Below are 18,266 nucleotides of genomic sequence, written 5' to 3' on the forward strand. Positions count from 1 at the left end.
TCGAATCCCTTGTTTGTTAAATTGCACTTTGAGTAGTCCTACCCTTTCCTCCTTTAATTTAGAGGAGGAGCAGATAAGGTGTTCCAAGTCCTCAGTACCGTTCCCACATAGTATGCATGTGTTGGCACATTTCTCCCTCAGCCAGGGTGGGAGATACAAAATGGCTGGCAGCATTCCTAGCCAGTATTTAAAGAATTGTTCTTTAGTCTTCCTGGAATACCTCAAATTGAAGAATGCCTGAGACCCAAATGATTTGTATGCATGGATCCTGCGGGCAAAGGCAGCTTTGTCTTTGACAAGGGAGATTTTCTTGATTAAAACGGCGGTTGGAAACGTTTGGGAGACGGCACGGTATAGGCGGCAGTAGCGGTGGTCCTGGAAGCAACTCCCCCTGTGCGGCTCGACTCCCAATCCTATCTTTGGCTAGACTGCTCGGACTGCTCTGAATCGCCTGTCTCTGCTCTGAATACTCGCCAGTGACTGTCCTTAGTCCAGACGCTGGCCCATCAGGAGAGTCTGCCAAAGTTGGTTAGGGTTATGGGACTGATCCTCATATGTCACTGGAAGAGTACGCAACATAAGGAATACTGTTCTTTCTTCATATTTACGTGAATATGTTGTATACTAATCAATCTATATGAGAGCTAATGTGTTTCATCCTAAGTTAATCCTTTTATAGCTTTCTTATGCAGTTTTATTTTCAGGGTGTAGGTTCTGTGTTGCACCACACTGTACGTACTGTGTATCTTTTGGGTGATCAAATTTATGTAATTTACCATTATTGAGTTAATGTATTCTAGTTTTATATTTCCTTAGGGTTTGATAAGGGGAAGATGTGTTATGGGGATGTAATGGAATGTGGAACTTATGTTAGAATGTCGCCACGGACATTGGGACAGGGCATTCTGGTGAAGACGGTTAGTCGCCACTGGACGAGCTGCTGGAGCGGACATGTGCTGTCCACTGGATTAAACAACTTCACTCTTTAAAACACCCATTTTTGTGTTGTTCTACTCAACAAGGGCCTAAACCTGGATTAAAGAGAACAGTACCAGTAGGATTCTAGGAGGACAACGAGGAGCAAGAGAAGCAGGAAGAGAACCAGGCTCGGAAGCAGCAGGAACAGGAGGAAGCCGCCAGGACTAGGACCTAGACAAGGAGATTCGGGGCCACGTGGACCAGAGGCACTAGTTACAAGTTGAATGGTCTAGGATGAAAAGGAAAATGAGGACCAGGCAGACGATGTCAAGGGGAACGAAGTCAGGAAGGCTATGAGCACAAGGACTAGAAGCAGAAGGACAGTGACCTAAAGACAGATACAGAACAGAAGAACCAAAACCAAGAAGACCAGGACCTGGGGGACTAAGAGGTTAAGAAGTGGGACAGGGAGGAGGGTGGCAGGTAAGGCCAGGGGACCAGGACAAGAAGGAACAGGAAGACCAGAACTAGGAAAAGGATTGGGACTAAAAGGCACAAGAAGGGATACCAACACAGGGAGAATTAGGTCACGGTAAGCAGATTCATGACCTGAAGAGGTACCAGGATGAAACAGAAGAGGATGATGATCCGGATGGAGTCGGAGAGGACCAGAAACATAGGAAGAATGTTGTGATCTTGTTTACACAACACAACAAAGAACATGGGAAGGAGACTGATCAAAAGGAGCAGAAGGACCAGCAGAAAGAAGGAGGATGCCCGGATAGGGGACATGTAATTCCAGGCCCCACCTATAGCGACATGCTCTTATTTACTGAGGCCACACCTCTTCTAAAACGATTCTTAAACTAGTGTTCTTAAACAAAGTACCTTTTAGCGTCCCACGACATTTTCTGCCCAGAGGTATTCTAAAATAGTCTGTGATCAATTAAATGAACCACGACAGCTTTATTAAATGTTATTTTTTGCCACCTTTGTTTCAGTTTGTCAAAATGAATGCCAACAAAAATTGCATGCCATACGTATCGCAAAAATATGCATGAAAAAGCATAACTACGCCCTCTTTCTGATGTACCTAATTTATGACCTTAGAGATGTAGTGGGATAATATACAAATATAATCCAATAAATCCAAGGAGACTGGAATAACGTTGGAACCTGGGTTTATTCCATAAAGAAAGCCCACGACTGAGCACATCAAATCCAAGGCAGCATCTGACATCTCCTGTATACATTCTAGAATATGGTGATGTGAAGCAGATTGAACCAAAACAACCATTCATTAAAGGAAGGAACATAACATAGCTAATAATAACATGTATAAATTACCTTACTACAGGAGCGTAAACTTTTTTTCCATTTTCACCTCCGCACTGATTATACTACAGTGAAAATATATTCATTGAAATGTGGGGAACTGTTTGACTGCCTGTCAAAGCAGGATTTGGGGAACATTTCTGACAACAAAAAATTACGCTGTCATGCGGCTGTGACTTCTACTCTACAATCACATCTGCGTCTCTTGTCTCAATCCCTCTCTACGGCTTCCGTGTCGCAAGACTTGCAACTGGTTTTCACGTAGGGACGGCTCCAGTATCAGCGTAGCCACCGCCCCTCAACCCCACTTCTACACGTGTGCGCCGCCTGGCGTGTGGGTCCTTGCCCGGGCTGTCCCGAGCTATGCCGCGCTGTACTCCTATACCAGTTTTATCTTCCGTTCGCAAGTCCGAGCCCTTCCTTTATGTTTCAAGCCTTCGACAATCGTGCCAACGAACCATAACAAAAGAAACGCACATTTGTCTCCCCCACGGACCTTCTAACAGAAAGCTAATCTTCGGCTCAGGCACCGCGGCCGACAGCCCGTGTCGGAGGTCGCGTGCGTGGACCGGCTGACATGCCAACCCGGCAGCTGTGAGGCTGAAAGACTGAACGTTCATCTGTTAGTCTCTGAACACGCGTGCGCCACCGCAAAGGGAGACAGGCGAGGTGTATGTTCGCAACAAATCTGCCGCCTTCGCTGCCTTAACGAAGCCGACTTTGTCCCCCCCCCAGCCTCCTCCCAAGCCATCCCATTCAGCCTCTTGACAGTGACTGAGTCCCTGTACCCTTTTACTACTAAATAGTTCGCCACTCCCCCTGACGCTGGACTCCCTGCAGCAACAACGCACCAGCCAGTGCGATAGACTTACCATGGAGCATGATAGTATGATGGAGAACGATGTGCTGGAAGCACTCGAGGATCTTGGGTAAGTGTCACGCTCACCCCTGTAGCCAGAATGAGGTACTCTGCAGGCCTGTCATTCATAATATTCGAGTCTTGAAATGACACATTTTCACATAATTTCATGTGGTTGACTTACAGCTGTCAGATAATTTCCCTCTGTAAAAGAGTGAACGTTTTTGGGAAGTCGTACACCGCAAGCTACTACCGAGATGTGCTATGTTGACATACTAATGGCAGGTTGAAAGTGCGGTATACAACTGATGATTACAAGTATTGTTCACCACGGAGCTGCATAGTCTTAATAATCTAGTTGACAAACTGGTTGAATCACTTGCAAAATGAAAAGTAACCTGTTAACGACCTTTGCCAGCGTTGTGATTTCCTTCTTATCATGTTAAAGCAACCAGTGGTTATGCCAATAATTTTGACTTTTGTATAGCAGTAATATTTATACTGAGCTTCACTAATCCACAGCTTCTAAATAGTAACATTACCTAGCACAAATAATAGGTGCAGGGAGCAGGGTTTAGGCATAGGTTTAAAGACTTTGCAAATCAGACTTAAAAATATTCACAGCCATAAATCAGCAGCCATCAAGGAAATAAGCTAATCAACCTCTCATTTAGAGAAGTATAAATCTTAGAGATGAGTCCCCAGCTAGAGAGTTAGGAAAGGAAATCCTACACTACTCTAGGAACATGCATTAATATAAACACACAATATTCTATTTGCAACATTATTTACTTTTGTCTACTATGTCATCCAATAGAATTTTAGCAAACTCCTTGGAATAGGCAAACTTTCCTTTTTCTCAGACTGGTACAATAGTCTTTAGATATAAGACCTTGAAAAGTTATTTAAAATTTGCATTCTGTGGTCCAGATTGTTCTTCTCATGACTCATTCTTCCTGTTGCCCCGTCTCCTCCTGGTGAGAACCTCGCTATAACATGTCTAATACAAAACAAGTGCCTATTCACTAGCTAACTGAAGGCTTCTGGTAAATGACAGCCTCTGCAATAAAGAGATAACATCGTGCACAAGCTACTATTCAAAGTGGGAAATAGGCTTTCAACTGTTTATGCAGTATTTTTCTAACATGGCAAACAGTTAAGCTAACTTAAATCAGCACTGTTTATTTCACGTTTAGGCCTTTAATATTTAAGTGTGAGTACTTGCTGCAAAGTTTGCGTTTAGTGTATGTACTATTTAAAAGTAGGCGTTGCACGTTATTAATAAAATAAGTTTGCAAATAAAACTCGCGTCTTCAGTTCCCCCCCTCGGATGGTTGAGAAAACATCAAAATTCCTTTAAAAAAATGAATCTTTAGAGTGCACTCTCATTCTTATTATTTTTCACGGTTTGAGTTACCTTCAACTCCTTATGTTTTCTGTTCTTTTTCACTTGCAGTGTATTTCTTCTCTAATTTACCTTTCACTTTCTTTATTCTTCTTCCTTGTTATATAGCATCTAAATCCTTTATACAAACCAAATATGCATATTAAGCAAATACTAGTGATTAATATACGTCTCAATATAGCTCTAAAATGTTCTCCTCCCACCATTGTAAACCAATTGCCAACAACAGATGTTCCTTTGACTGAACCCTAATACACTATTGGCTAGTGGTTCCAATTCAGGTTTCAGGTCAGAAATGTTCTTTGCAAATTCTTTTATCTTTTTACTTTTGCCAGGAATGTAGTTAATGAAAACAACAAAGGGTGTTTACAATTAGTTATCCCAGTGTGTCTTTTTAGGTTTCGCCTCGCCGAAAGCTGCGCAGCAGATTTTCGCGCAGAGCGAAAACTTTTGAGAAGAGTATGGTGCCTTTGTCACGCCTCTCACTTCCATTGGCTAGCTCCATAAATGGAGGCTAGCCATTGGAAGTGAGATCTGTCCGTCATGGTCCGAGGCGATTCGTGGACGTTCCTGCGATGTTTTTCTCATCCTGCCCCTTTTATCACGTCATGCGGCGGTGGGCGGTGTTTAAGCTTCGCCGTGCCGTCTTGAACGAGCGTGTGCCAGTTCCTGCCCCCTTCCGCTGTCCGTGTGGCCCTTCCTGCCCCCCTCCCGCTATTCTTGTGCCCGTTCCCGCCCCCCCCTCCCGCTGTCCGTGTGCACGTTCCCGCCCCCCTCCCGCTGTCACGGCATTTCTGCTTGTTTTATCATGGTTGTGCAAATTACTGCTGTTTAAAGCTCTTCCTGCTTGCTGCTGCTTTTTCAGGTTACACTACTGCCCACCCCGGCCTGGCAGCGAGAAAGCAACGGTGTGTTTGAGCAGGTGATGGGGCAGAGTTACCGGACAGTTGTGCCGCCGTGTTTCGCAGTAACAACACGCCTTTTTTACCATTACCCAACTCAACCTCATGTATACTGCCCACCCCGGCCTGGCAGCGAGAAAGCAACGGTGTGTTTGAGCAGGTGATGGGGCAGAGTTACCGGACAGTTGTGCCGCCGTGTTTCGCAGTAACAGCACGCCTTTTTTACCATTACCCAACTCAACCTCATGTATTTCCCGAGCGTGCCAGTTCCCGCCCTCCTCCCGCTGTCCGTGTGGCCTTTCCTGCCCCCTCCCGCTGTTCTTGTGCACGTTCCCGCCCCCCCCTCCCGCTGTCCGTGTGCACGTTCCCGCCCCCCTCCCGCTGTCACGGCACCTCGGCTTGTTTTATCATGGTTGTGCAAATTACTGCTGTTTAAAGCTGTTTGTGCTTGCTGCTGCTTTTTCAGGTTACACTACTGCCCACCCCGGCCTGGCAGCGAGAAAGCATCGGTGTGTTTGAGCAGGTGATGGGGCAGAGTTACCGGAACAGTTGTGCCGCCGTGTTTCGCAGTAACAACACGCCTTTTTTTACCATTACCCAACTCAACCTCATGTATTTCCCGAGCGCAGCAGACGAGTCTGTCACTCCAGATGTTGTACCAGTGACTCACTGGTCGTCGTCATATCCGCAGCCGACGCATTGACCCAGTGAGCTACATTACTGGCACAGAATAATTTGTTTACGAAAGATTTCCAGGAAGTTGGGCGGCGAGGCACGCGGAGTGAAGGCAGACGTGCCGTGTGCTACTGTGAAGCGCTCTGACACCTTCGGGTAAAGTCCGCGCTATATAATAACGCACAAATAAATAAATAAATGTGTCAGCCTCCGCCGCCCACCCCTGCCAGGACAGACGCGCCCCCCTCCCGCGGTTTGCCTGACACTTCCGCCTCAGGTCAGGTGACGGGCCGGGGAGGCGGGCTAGGCAGTATTTGTCCTTCCTCGTGCAGTGACTGGGTATGCCGACGGAGAGCATGCCGAGGAGCACAAGGAGCGCTCGCTCTGTCAGCCGCAGCCCCCCCCCTCCTTTCTTAGGTGGCTTTGCTGACGTCTCTGCACATCTGGCTCCTCTTAGCAGCGGTTCGAGTCCAGAGAGAGTTTTCAGCTGAGCGTTGCACATACCTCCAGGCGGGGGGCACGCAGCGGTATTTTAAGGACAGCCTAGCCAAGGCCCACTGTCCTTGGGACAGGAGAGCCCCCCTCAGACATGCACTTGCTGTCCCGGAGAGCAGTCTGCGCCAATCCACCCGGGGTTTCCAAAAGGTATTTTTATCTTTGTGTTTTTCCGAATATATAGATTGTGACAGGGCCATGTGTGCCTTTTGGCATTGTAATTTTGTCATTTACAATGCCAATAGCTCTAACTTTTGAAAAGGTGAAACCGTTGCATTGTAAATGCTTGTTTCTAAACTGACTCCTCCTTTTGTAAAGTCATATTTTCCCCATTTGTTGTCTATCTAATTTTAATTTTGGACACACCATTTTCTTTTTGCATTCATCTTCTTTCTTTCAAACATTCCTTAAAAAATGTTCCTCTTTATTTGCATTCTGAAAAATGTGAGCTCTTGTTTCCTTCCTCTGACCTTCACATGCATTTCTTTTCTAAAGGCCTCATTCTATTGGTTAGATTCTTATTGTATGCTTTAACAGAGTATATAACTGTGGGAGATCTAAAGAAATACCAGACAATTTCCATATCTTTTGCTTGTGAATGAGAATTTATTCTTTTCTGAAGAGGAACGCTTGAAAAAAATCATGTCATATTAGGTAAAATAATATTCAAAATGCTCCTTCGTTTATGAAATAAACTAAGGCAAATGTTACAAGGAAATGCATATTAAAGTGGGATGTGAAAAGTCGCTGCTGCTGCTGCTGAAGAAGGTAAGTTTGCATAGACATAATGATCCTCAGTGTCAAAAGCTTGAGTATATTCCTTAACTAATCTAGAGTAAACACTAGTCGCCTACATATTCCTTCAGATGTGACTTGCAACGCTGGGTGCCGGAGCAGAGGCATTTTAGGGGAATACATCATTGGAGCCTCGAGTTTAGCAGCTATCTTTCTCCAAGCTATGACGGTGCAGTCCACTGTGGATGGGTCTCGTATCCGGTTCCCACTTGGCATAAACAAGTATGCTGAGGGTGCGGCGTTGTTCATGTATCCATCTTCTATTGCTAAATGTGGCATGCAGGGGGTGGTAGAACCAAAACACAGCAAAGTGCGCTTGCACGCAGTAATAGTAGTTTTCAAAATTAGGTACCTCAAACCCCCCCCCCCTCCCCGGGAGTAAGGTAGCATCAGCGTGGCAAGGCTGAGTCTCGCTTGCCTCACCCCCCCCCCGATCAGGTTAGTCACCTGTGTCGCTAATGTTTAAAAAAAAAAAAAACGCCCTGGGTGATATGGTATATTAACAAATAGGTAAAGAAATTTAGGCAAAAGCACCATTTTAACCAGTGATATGTTCCCAGCATGGAAAGAGGTAATGTGAGCCATAGAGTAATAGTATCAGTCACTTTGTCTATTGTGGTTCCATAGTTCTTACGCAACAACTCACCTTTGTCTCTAGTAACGTTTATTCCCAGGTATTTAACGCTGTCACACTTCCAGGCTAAAGGATAATCTAACTGATGCGGTTTAGTGAAGTCCGTCAAGGGAAATACTGCTGATTTGGCCCAGTTGATCTGTATGCCAGAGATGGCCCCGAAACTGGTCATTTCCCTAAGCACTGGATTTAGATTGTCACAGGTTTTTTTTTTATATATAATGTCATATCGTCCGCATAGAGCAATACCCAGACAAGATGGCCGCCTGGTAGGAGCTCCAGTGAAGAGCTCCCAGTGCTTGGGATCCCGTTTCGGGCTTTATCCCTGTTAGCACCCACCAGCACGACGGAACGGAAGCAGAAAAAGTAACTGGAATAGCTCCACAAGTAACTGGATTACCACAAGTAACTGTATCGCTGACCTGAATAGTACCACAAGTAACTGGATTACCACAAGTAACTGTATCGCTGACCTGATTGACGGAGGTTGGAGCCTGTGGAGCCCCGCGACCTGCCACTGGACACTCGCCTTCGGGCGCCCACATCGCGTCGCCGGGACTGGGCAGCTGGGGCTCCGGGAGCCTGCGCTGGTTGACGGAGGTTGGAGCCTGCAAAGCCCCGCGACCTGCCACTGGACATTCATCTTCGGACGCCCCCGTCGCTTCGCCGGGGCTGGGCGGCTGAGGCTCCGGGAGCCTGCTGAGCCTGCACCGCGGATTGGCCTGCGATCGGCCCGCACCACAGCAGAGGATTCGCAGCGGCATTGGGGGGGCTGAGGGAGGCCCCCCTCCCGCTCCACGGCAGAGACGCGGGCTGTTGCGCCGGTTGCTGCGACCGGCGGGATTGGCAGGGCAGAGCCGCCCGCACCACAGCAGAGAAGTCGCGGCGGCCCCGGAGGACTGGGAGGGCCCCCCCCGCCCGCTCCGCGGCGGAGACGCGGGCTGTTGCGCCGGTTGCTGCGACCAGCAAGGATCAGCAGTGAAGCAGAGCCGCCGGCCCCACAGCGGTGGAGTCGCGGCGACATCGGAGGGCTGAGAGAGGCCCCCCCCACGCCTGCTCCACTGCAGAGACGGGGGCTGTTGTACCGGCTGCTGCGACTAGCCCACACCTAAGACGTGGCCACGACAACGGAGCCCCCCCCTCCCCGTACGCTCCGCAGCACGGCTGTGTGGCACCGCTGCCCGGAGGTGCTGATGGAATGAGAGCTGAAAATAACGGGATCAGGCTCAACATGCACACGGTGCAGCTTGTACATAAGGTATTTATTTCACCCCACCCGCCTGTTCACATTTTAAACTATCTCCTTTGTTCAAAATGGCTGGGGCCATAAAACTGTAGCAATAAATCCCACCGATGCCTCCGATGTCCACGAGGCTCTTCTGCTTAACTCCTCCACACAAGACCACCAGAAGTAGAGATAAGCCTCCCTCCCAGCATGCTACGAGCTGTGCTTGCTCTAATTGAAAGTGAAATTGCCCTTCCCTGTGCTCAAAGTAATAGCAGCAGACAGAGGACTAATTTCTCTATCTCCCCTATCGGTTCGGCCATCTTAGACTGTCTATCCCTGGCGACCATCATGGACTAGTCATTCCTCACGATAAAATGTCTGCCTTTCTACAGTGGTATTATATGTATATCCTAGTTGTATCCTGCACATCTTACTTTTTCTGCACCTGTAATGCACCGATGCTACCTCATATATTTACAACATATGTTTACACGCAAGATTATGATAGGGTGTCTGCCTGTTACAGTGGTATTATATTTCTATACTCCTAATGATATCCGGCACACCCCACTTTTTCTTCACCTCTATGCACCAATTGCTACCTCATATATTTTGGCTGCTCACTAGTGTCACTTTTGGTCTCATATAATTTTTGGCTGCAATTGTATATTGCTACTGATTCACGTACCTCATTTATTTTTTGACTACTCACTATTGCTACATAACATATAACTCTTGTTGCAACTCTATTTTGTTACTGATTCAGGTACCTCATTTATTTTTACCACTCATTTTTGACTACTCACTGCTGTCACTTTTGATTCAGGTATTTTACTGTCTGCATCGGTATTTCATTTTATTATATCGTCAGCATTATACCTATATTTTATTCTGTACATATTTTATTCTGTATATGTTTGTAACCCACACAGACTTCACTTTTTATTCCTGTAATGCACCGACTAATTGCTCATATAGACCTGTTACATTTATGTAACCTGCTCCCACTTCAAGTTTTATTCCTGTATGCACCAATTACTACCTCATATACTTTGGCTGCTCATTAATGTCACTGTTGTTCCATGCAACTGGGTATTAGTGTATGAGTTTGTATTCTGCTCCCGTATATCATTATTGTGCACCCTACATCTGTGCAACCCGCACCCACTACAATTGTTATCCCTGTTTGCATTGACTACTACCGCATATGCTTTGGCTGCCCACTAGTGTCACTTCCATTCCATGCAACCGGCGATTACTGGGCACCCTCCCACACCTACCTACTCCGTCATCCAAACATGGAGCTCATAGGCAAGCACACATATAGAATCAACTACCCACCCACACGCACCAAAAAAGCCGCTAAACGCTTTAAACACAACTTACTGAGGTCCCACCCTGAAACTCCCTTTGCAGACACCTACTTCTCTCCGGTTAATGGTGCCGTAAACATTGATATCATCTTCCACACCACACGCAGAGCTCAATGGAGAAAAACGTTCCTCTCTTTATTCACCGTCTCCAACTCCAGGAAATCCGCTCATGGCCAAACACTCTCCATCACACCATCCCAACTCTTCCCGGGCAGAACCACCATCACTATCTATAACAACGGGATTATCCTAATCCAATCCACAGACAGGAACCTAGAACTACTAGACAATCTGTTCCCCACTTTCTTACAGCACATCTCCAATCCGCGGACCCCCACTCATAGCACTCTCAGCCCGATCACCCTTGACCTCACAGCCCCCAACCATAACCATTCTAACCTAGCTCAGTCCCTAAACGACACGCACCTCTCCTCTACCCCCGGCACCTCCGTCATCCACCCACCTACTGAAGCCACCTCACACTCCTCAATCACAGACTTAGATCTCTCGCCCACATTGACCAGCCGCACCCCCTCCACCCCCACCAACACCTTGACCTCCATTCATACCACTCCCATTCCTTTCACCCCTGACACCACAGCCCCCAACCACAACGCCTCTAACCTATCTCAGCCCCAAAACGACACGCACCTCTCCACTACCACCGGCACCTTAGTCATGCACCCATCTACTGTCGCTACCCCACACCCCTCAATCACAGACATAGATCTTTCCCCCACATACACCAACCGTACCCCCTCCCCCCTCCCACCAGCCCACATTCCCATTCTTTTCACCCATGACACCACAGCTCCCACCCACAATCCGCTAACCGAGTTCAGCACCAGACCGACACGCACACAGACAAACCCCACCCTTTATGCCCCCCCATTCTCAGCCCCCACTTCCACCCATTAACTAACCACACAGAACACGCCTCTATCAACTCAACTCCGCCTCCTCAAAAAAGAACCACATACAATCACACTCCCCCCCATTCTCACCCCCCATTACCCTACATGCGCCCCCATCACCACTAACATACGCCCATCCTCCACCATGCACTCTCCGCCTACCACCAATACCCTCTTCCATACCTCCAACCCCCCCCTATGTCATCCACCCCTAATCCTCCAATCCCCACCACCAACACACATCCCAGACTAGACTACGTTATGGCCTCCCTCCTCCAGCTCAAAGAAGACATTCACATCATCAAACAACTACTCTGCACGCATTCCAGTCACTCCTCACCCACTACCCTCCTCAAGCTCAAAGAAGACATTCACATCATCAAACAATTACTCTGCACACACTCCAGACACCCGCCTTCACCAGCACCACCCTTCCCAACAGGACCTCCACCCGGTCGGCTGACTCTCGCTATTTCATTCGCACTCAACGCCCCCCCGCACTGGACCTCAATCCCTTTTCGCAATCGTGAAAACAGTCCCCATCGCTCCTGCAACCCACTATCGGACCTCGACACAGTCCCCCTCCTCCGCTCCTACGACCCATCTCCCCTTAACAACATACCCACCACCCTCCGCGCCATTCCAACGATTCATCCAAACCCCCTTAGACCCCCCACACTAAACAACAGAATTTCTATCCTTAGTAACCTGAGAAAAGTCCCCCTCTCTCTAGAACCCCCTTCCACCCTCGACACACCCCGTCTCAAATGCACCCTCCTCAACTGCAGATCGGCCTCTAGGCACTCCTCTGCAATCGCTGATCTCATCTTATCACTGGACCTTGACCTAATCATCATGACTGAAACGTGGCTAACTGAATCTTCTACACCTATAATGGACATACTGGTTCCCCCCAACTACCACATCACTAGACTAGACAGGGTTGGTCAAAAAGGTGGTGGAATCGCATGTATACACAGGAGTAACCTCTCTGTCTTGAAAGTAACCTCTCCCTCCCTACCCTCCCCAACCTCCTGTGAATACATCTGCCTCGATATTATCAGTGAGGGCAAACCGATATGCACTCTTCACGGCATTTACCACTCACCAGGGGACAACCTTACCTTCTCGCAACAAATCATGGATTTGATCACAACCAATTCAGGGCGACAACTCACACAAATATACCTTGGTGACTTCAACCTCCACTGGAACGATCATAATGACGCGGTGGTAAATAGTCTTAAAAACTTCCTCGACGCCCTTGACCTCACCCAAATATGCAACAGCCCGACCCACGAGAAAGGCTCTATCATTGACCTTATCATCTCCAAAGAGGACTCTATCCAACTCGAATCTATCCAACCCTGTGACTGGTCAGATCATCATATTGTCACATTTTTCATCAATGAAAAAGTCAAATTTAACCCGGTTCAATCCGGCAAGCCCAAAGTCTGGAAAAGAGACCTAAAAAAACTCAACCCAAACTCTCTACCCCCCAACAGCTGCAACCTCTTACTTCCTCCTACTGGCGTTACGGATGTCCAATCCTTGACGGATCACTATCTCAACGTTATGACCTCTATAGTTAATGAAGCTGCACCTATGCAGCTGAAAAGAGCCTCCACAAAAATGTCCAATCCTTGGTACGATGGGAGTCTCAATGACGATAGACGGGCCATGCGAATGGCAGAGCGCACCTGGAGATCATCTCCCTCCGCACTGCACTTAAAAACGCTGAAGAAAAAGAGAAATGCCTACTTTAGGAAAATAAAACACTCAAAATCAGATTTCTTCAGCCGTCAGCTGGACCAAGCCAAAAATCGTCCGAGAAAGCTGTTTGAGCTAATCAGAACACAATCCAAGGAACAACACCAACCACTCAGCACTTTGGGCGAAGCACCCTCCTGTGAAGACTTCGCCTCTTTCTTTATCCAAAAAACCGACAACATAAAGAACGATCTCCTCATTGATGTAAGTCTCTACCCCAAACCACACTGCACAGCACCCACTGAACCAAAAAACAATGCCACATGGTCATCCTTTGTCACCTATTCGGAAGAAGAAATTGGTAGACTTCTCAGCACTGTGAAACCAGCCAATCACCTCACTGACCCCCTGCCTGCCAACGCTGTCAAAGACCTTACCCCGTCGCTCCTCCCACTCTGGACTAAAATTATCAACAGTTCACTTCAACAAGGGACCATCCCCGACTCCCTCAAAGTTGGACAAGTCACACCTCTACTAAAGAAACCCACAGCCGACCCCTCTGATCTAAATAATTATCGTCCCATTACCAATATTCCGACTCTTGCCAAATTGTTGGAAAAATGCGCACAAATACAATTGACTAAACACATTAATCAGTTTGATCTACTCAACCCTCATCAATCAGGTTTCAGAGCAAATCACAGTACAGAAACTGCTATGACTCACATAATTGATGACGCCCTTCAAATCCTAGATCAAAACGATACCTGCCTCCTCATCCTTCTTGATCTCTCTTCTGCATTCGACACGTCAAACATGAGAACTTACTCGATCTACTAAACACAAGAATGGGTATATCTGGAACTGTGCTCAAGTGGTTCACGTCCTTTCTACACAACAGATCGCAGAAATTCAAGAGTAACAACTTGATGTCTTCGCCAATACCTGTATCGCTAGGCGTCCCACAAGGATCCTCCCTATCCCTAACTTTGTTTAACCTAGTTATGGAACCTCTCACCACCTTGCTACAAGCATCCAATGTTCACTTCCACATGTACGCCGATGACACCCAACTTTATCTCAAATTACAATCACCCAAAGACATTATGCTCTTGAATTCAACGATCAGAAGCACCCAATCATGGCTGGCCGCTAATCATCTCAAACTCAATGCTCTCAAAACAGAGTTCCTCTTGACCTCACCTCCCGCGAAGATCACTACCGCTCAAATCTGGCTTAAAGACCTAACCGCACTCAATGTTCATCCCACCATCGTGGACTCAGCAAAATCTCTAGGCATAACACTTGACACCAACCTCAACATGCAGGAACACATCAACAAAGCAACTAAGGGTGCAAACTACCAGATCAATACCTTAAGGAAACTCAAACCCTTCCTTCCAGCCAAAGATTTCCAAACTGCGGTACAAGCACTAGTCATCCCTCGAATAGATTACGGCAGCATCGCCCTCTGCGGTCTCCCCCTAACTACTACGGCACCCATAAAAACTTCTCTAAACGCCGCAGCGAGACTCATCACTGGATCTAAAAAACACTCACACATTTCCCCTGACCTGAAAGCCCTGAACTGGCTGCCTTTTGAAGCCAGAATACGTCTGAAAATCGCCTGCATGACGCACAAGGCTGTCCACCTGAGCTCACCCGGATACATCGCCCAGAAGCTGACGATTTCTGGAGGCTCCAGAAACACTAGAGGCACAAACAATCTCTTGCTAAAGCCCCAAAGATTCCGTAAGGAAAAAACCTATAAACGCTCCTTCTCAGGAATGGTACCCAGGATCTGGAACTCACTCCCCCCTGAAACCAGGCTCATCTCCTCTACCATACTTTTAAAGAAAGAAGTAAAAGCTATCCTCATGGCTAAATACACTTGAATTATTACTGGGGATGATATTTACAGACACTGTACCATTCAGTTCTACTGATCTTTTTGCATTTTTGTATGACTCGTGTTATTGACCTACCTGAGTGTTTACGCTACCATGTATTTGTACTTGTATCTTTATTGATGTATCTGTCTGACTATGCTCCCGCATGTACCTTCCCCACCCCAATTGCTATTTACTCACAGGTTGTTCCTTTCGTCTGTAAAGCGCTCTGATATCTGCAAAGATCTTGTTCGCGCTATAAAAAACTTTCAAAACAAAATAAATAAATAAATGAGTTGTCTAGAAGGGTATACCAATGCTCTCCCCTTATGATGCTGTCTTATTTTTGAAGCTAGTAGTTCTATCGCCAAAGCCAGTGGTTCCCAAACTTTTTGTACTCACGGCTCCCTTGACCATTTGACTGCTGGCCGCTGCTCCCCATTACATTACTTTTCTTGGCGCAGGTGTGGGGCATGGGGGATGGAAGCCCGGCATAGGCAGTACTTCAATTTTAGTCCCTGAAAATAACTGGATTTATGGTATGGAGAATGGTGCGCGCAATGCAAGGATACGTCTACTGTCTATTTTTACAATATTTGTGTACCCTTGTGCCATCCAGTGATTGCATCTCTTTGTTGTTTGTACGTGCTAAGTCTGGAGCTGGACACATCCAGTCAAAACCAGCCTTGGTGCACCGTTTGGGAACCAGCTCATACCACACATTACCCATGTGAACAAATGGGCTATCAGTTCATGTGCAATGATCAACACTGCAGGTCAAAAATGGATTTCATGACTGTTTTGCAAAATGGAATCCGGTCCCATGTAAGGGACAAAGTGATAATAAACGTATAGACAAAAAAAAATACAGGACTTTACTCCCTTGCCTGCAAACTAAATGACCATGGTTCAATTAATATTGTTAAGTTGACATGTAAAAAGCATCCACAGTATTCCAAATAGAAGTCCGATAGCAAATATGGACACCGATTCCAGTATTACTGCTAGATCCATACTAATATTATAAAGAGAGAGCCCAAACCTTTGAGGCGGGTAATCTCAGTAACCACAGCACCAATCACAACACCCAATACAGCGTTGGAAAGGGCAGTTGCAGCAGAAGGACATAGGCTATGCAGACGCCCACCATATACATTTAAAAGGTAAAAGAACCGTGCCAGCAAAGTAGTCCCTTGAGGGCGTGTCTACGTTGTGCTGTGGGCGAGAGCTGGGGGCGTGACAAATGCTGGGGGCGTGTGGTATGTTCCGCCCTTCATGCCATGTCTCATATCCTGTGCTGGGGGCGTGGGCGTGTGCGGGGACCGAAATCACGAAAAAAAAAGCAAGCCTACATTCCAGCTACGGGTGTGCTTGCCCCGCGCTCCCAGTGCCTTGTACCTGTTTCACTATATGTAGGTCAGGCATGGCGCTATTCCCAAGGGCCGGAAGGAGCGCAAACGGGGGCCATTGTGCAGGAAATCTAATCTTGCCTTATCGTCCGGTGACGCCTGATGCGCACACTGGAGATTTACCACTTCTGTTGCTCACAGGCCTTGCGCGACGCACATCCGGAAACAAGGCCCGCCTCCACGGAAATAGCAAGAAAGGGTCTATCCCTCCCCGGTAAGTACATTGCTGGCACGGCGGGCCACATCTCCAGCAACATACTCATATTGTTTCACCACCCATTTGAAAAATGCACAGGTCTCTCTCATTGATGGCCAGCACCGACATACACTTTCAGACACACCTCCCGCCAGAAGTTCTATGGAGGGTGCTCACATATTAGGATTTAGGCATTTGTTATGGTCATTTTTATTGGGCAATTTTTCGTGTTCTGGGGGCGTGGCCAATGGGCGTGACAATCGGCCGGCAGCAATTCATACCCGGACAACGTCGGGATGGGCTGCTAGTATGACCTAACAACCTGCTAAGAACTCTACAACTCCTATGTAGGCTTTTGCATTGCTACTTAGAAAAGTGGAAGCAAGGATATATGTAGTATCACTGATGGAATTTCAAAATTCCAGTTTACAGGTATATATATATATATATATATATGGTGCAGAACAAATAACCCCATGCAATATGAAAACCATGGCGCCATAAAATATACCCAAGTAGAAAACACAAGCAACTGCAAAGTCAACAGACCTGGAGTTAAGGTGATAAAAGTTTTCATAAATTCTGTACGCATTAGCTGCGTGCTTCCATATTCTTTACTATTGAAATGGCAGGAGAACAGCAAAATTGATTTTCTTCTGCATATAATGCACATGGGATTTAAACTGAATATGACAAATTGTGCGATGATTCAAGGTACATTCCTGATGTAAACGAGCCCATCATGCACTCCGATATAAATACTTCACAGAAAGCAGAATGAATTCCCGTAGCCTCTGAGGAGCGGGTAAAACTCTGGGTGGCGTTAAAGTCCACTCTATTCAAATTCTTCAAAATAAAGCGAACATCAATAATTAAGTAGACAACTATCCCTTTTCCCCCATCTACAGACCCTGGAACTCTGCACAGCTGATTGAAAACGCTTCCTCGCCTCTATGTAATTGTTGTGGATTGCACGTGGCTTTGTACAGTGTAGTAAGAGACTTACCTGAGCAGGTTGAACAATGGCTACTTGATCTCCTAATGCTGTGGAATGGACTCTGCTCAGCAACTGTGGCGCGTGTATAAGAGTTCCACCCAGCCCAGGAATGCAGGGGGAACACCTATATATTTCAGGGTACCTATTAGATAGTCCCACTCCACCGAATCAAATGACCGCTAGGTTGTAGAGTTCACGCCCATAACCTGTGGATCCCACGTTTTTTCCCCCTGCACTCGCCATTCAGGCAGTGTAAATTCAGGCTTGTCAAAACTCTCGTCCTAATGATGATCTATGTATCTAGTTATAGATCGAAATGTCCTCGACTCTGTGTTAAAGCAAAGTGCAGTACTGTTTATTTCTAAAAAAGCTTGCCCCCACTATTTTGTATTGGCGATAAGCTCTTTTGTTTTGCCTTAAAAAAATGTTTGTATATTTGTGATTTTCTTTGTTTTTATCTAGATGGATACAGGTCTCTTTCCCACTCAATTACGCCTTGATTGATCACAAGTAATCACTTTTGACATTAAAA

The 18,266-nt window shown here is 46.7% G+C and overlaps 1 protein-coding gene across 1 annotated transcript in view; it reads left to right on the forward strand.

Moving 5' to 3' along the window:
* Window positions 1-2,549: 2,549 nt before the first annotated feature.
* The window catches only part of FAM98A (family with sequence similarity 98 member A), a 360,584-nt gene continuing 344,867 nt past the window's right edge, over window positions 2,550-18,266 (forward strand). The window contains exon 1 of the mRNA XM_078649277.1: window positions 2,550-3,182. Coding sequence (XP_078505403.1) covers window positions 3,127-3,182 — 56 coding nt within the window. The 5' untranslated portion in view covers window positions 2,550-3,126. The remainder of the gene's footprint in view (window positions 3,183-18,266) is intronic.

Source organism: Lissotriton helveticus, chromosome 6, assembly GCF_964261635.1.
Source record: "Lissotriton helveticus chromosome 6, aLisHel1.1, whole genome shotgun sequence".
In the NCBI taxonomy this organism is placed as follows: domain Eukaryota; kingdom Metazoa; phylum Chordata; class Amphibia; order Caudata; family Salamandridae; genus Lissotriton; species Lissotriton helveticus.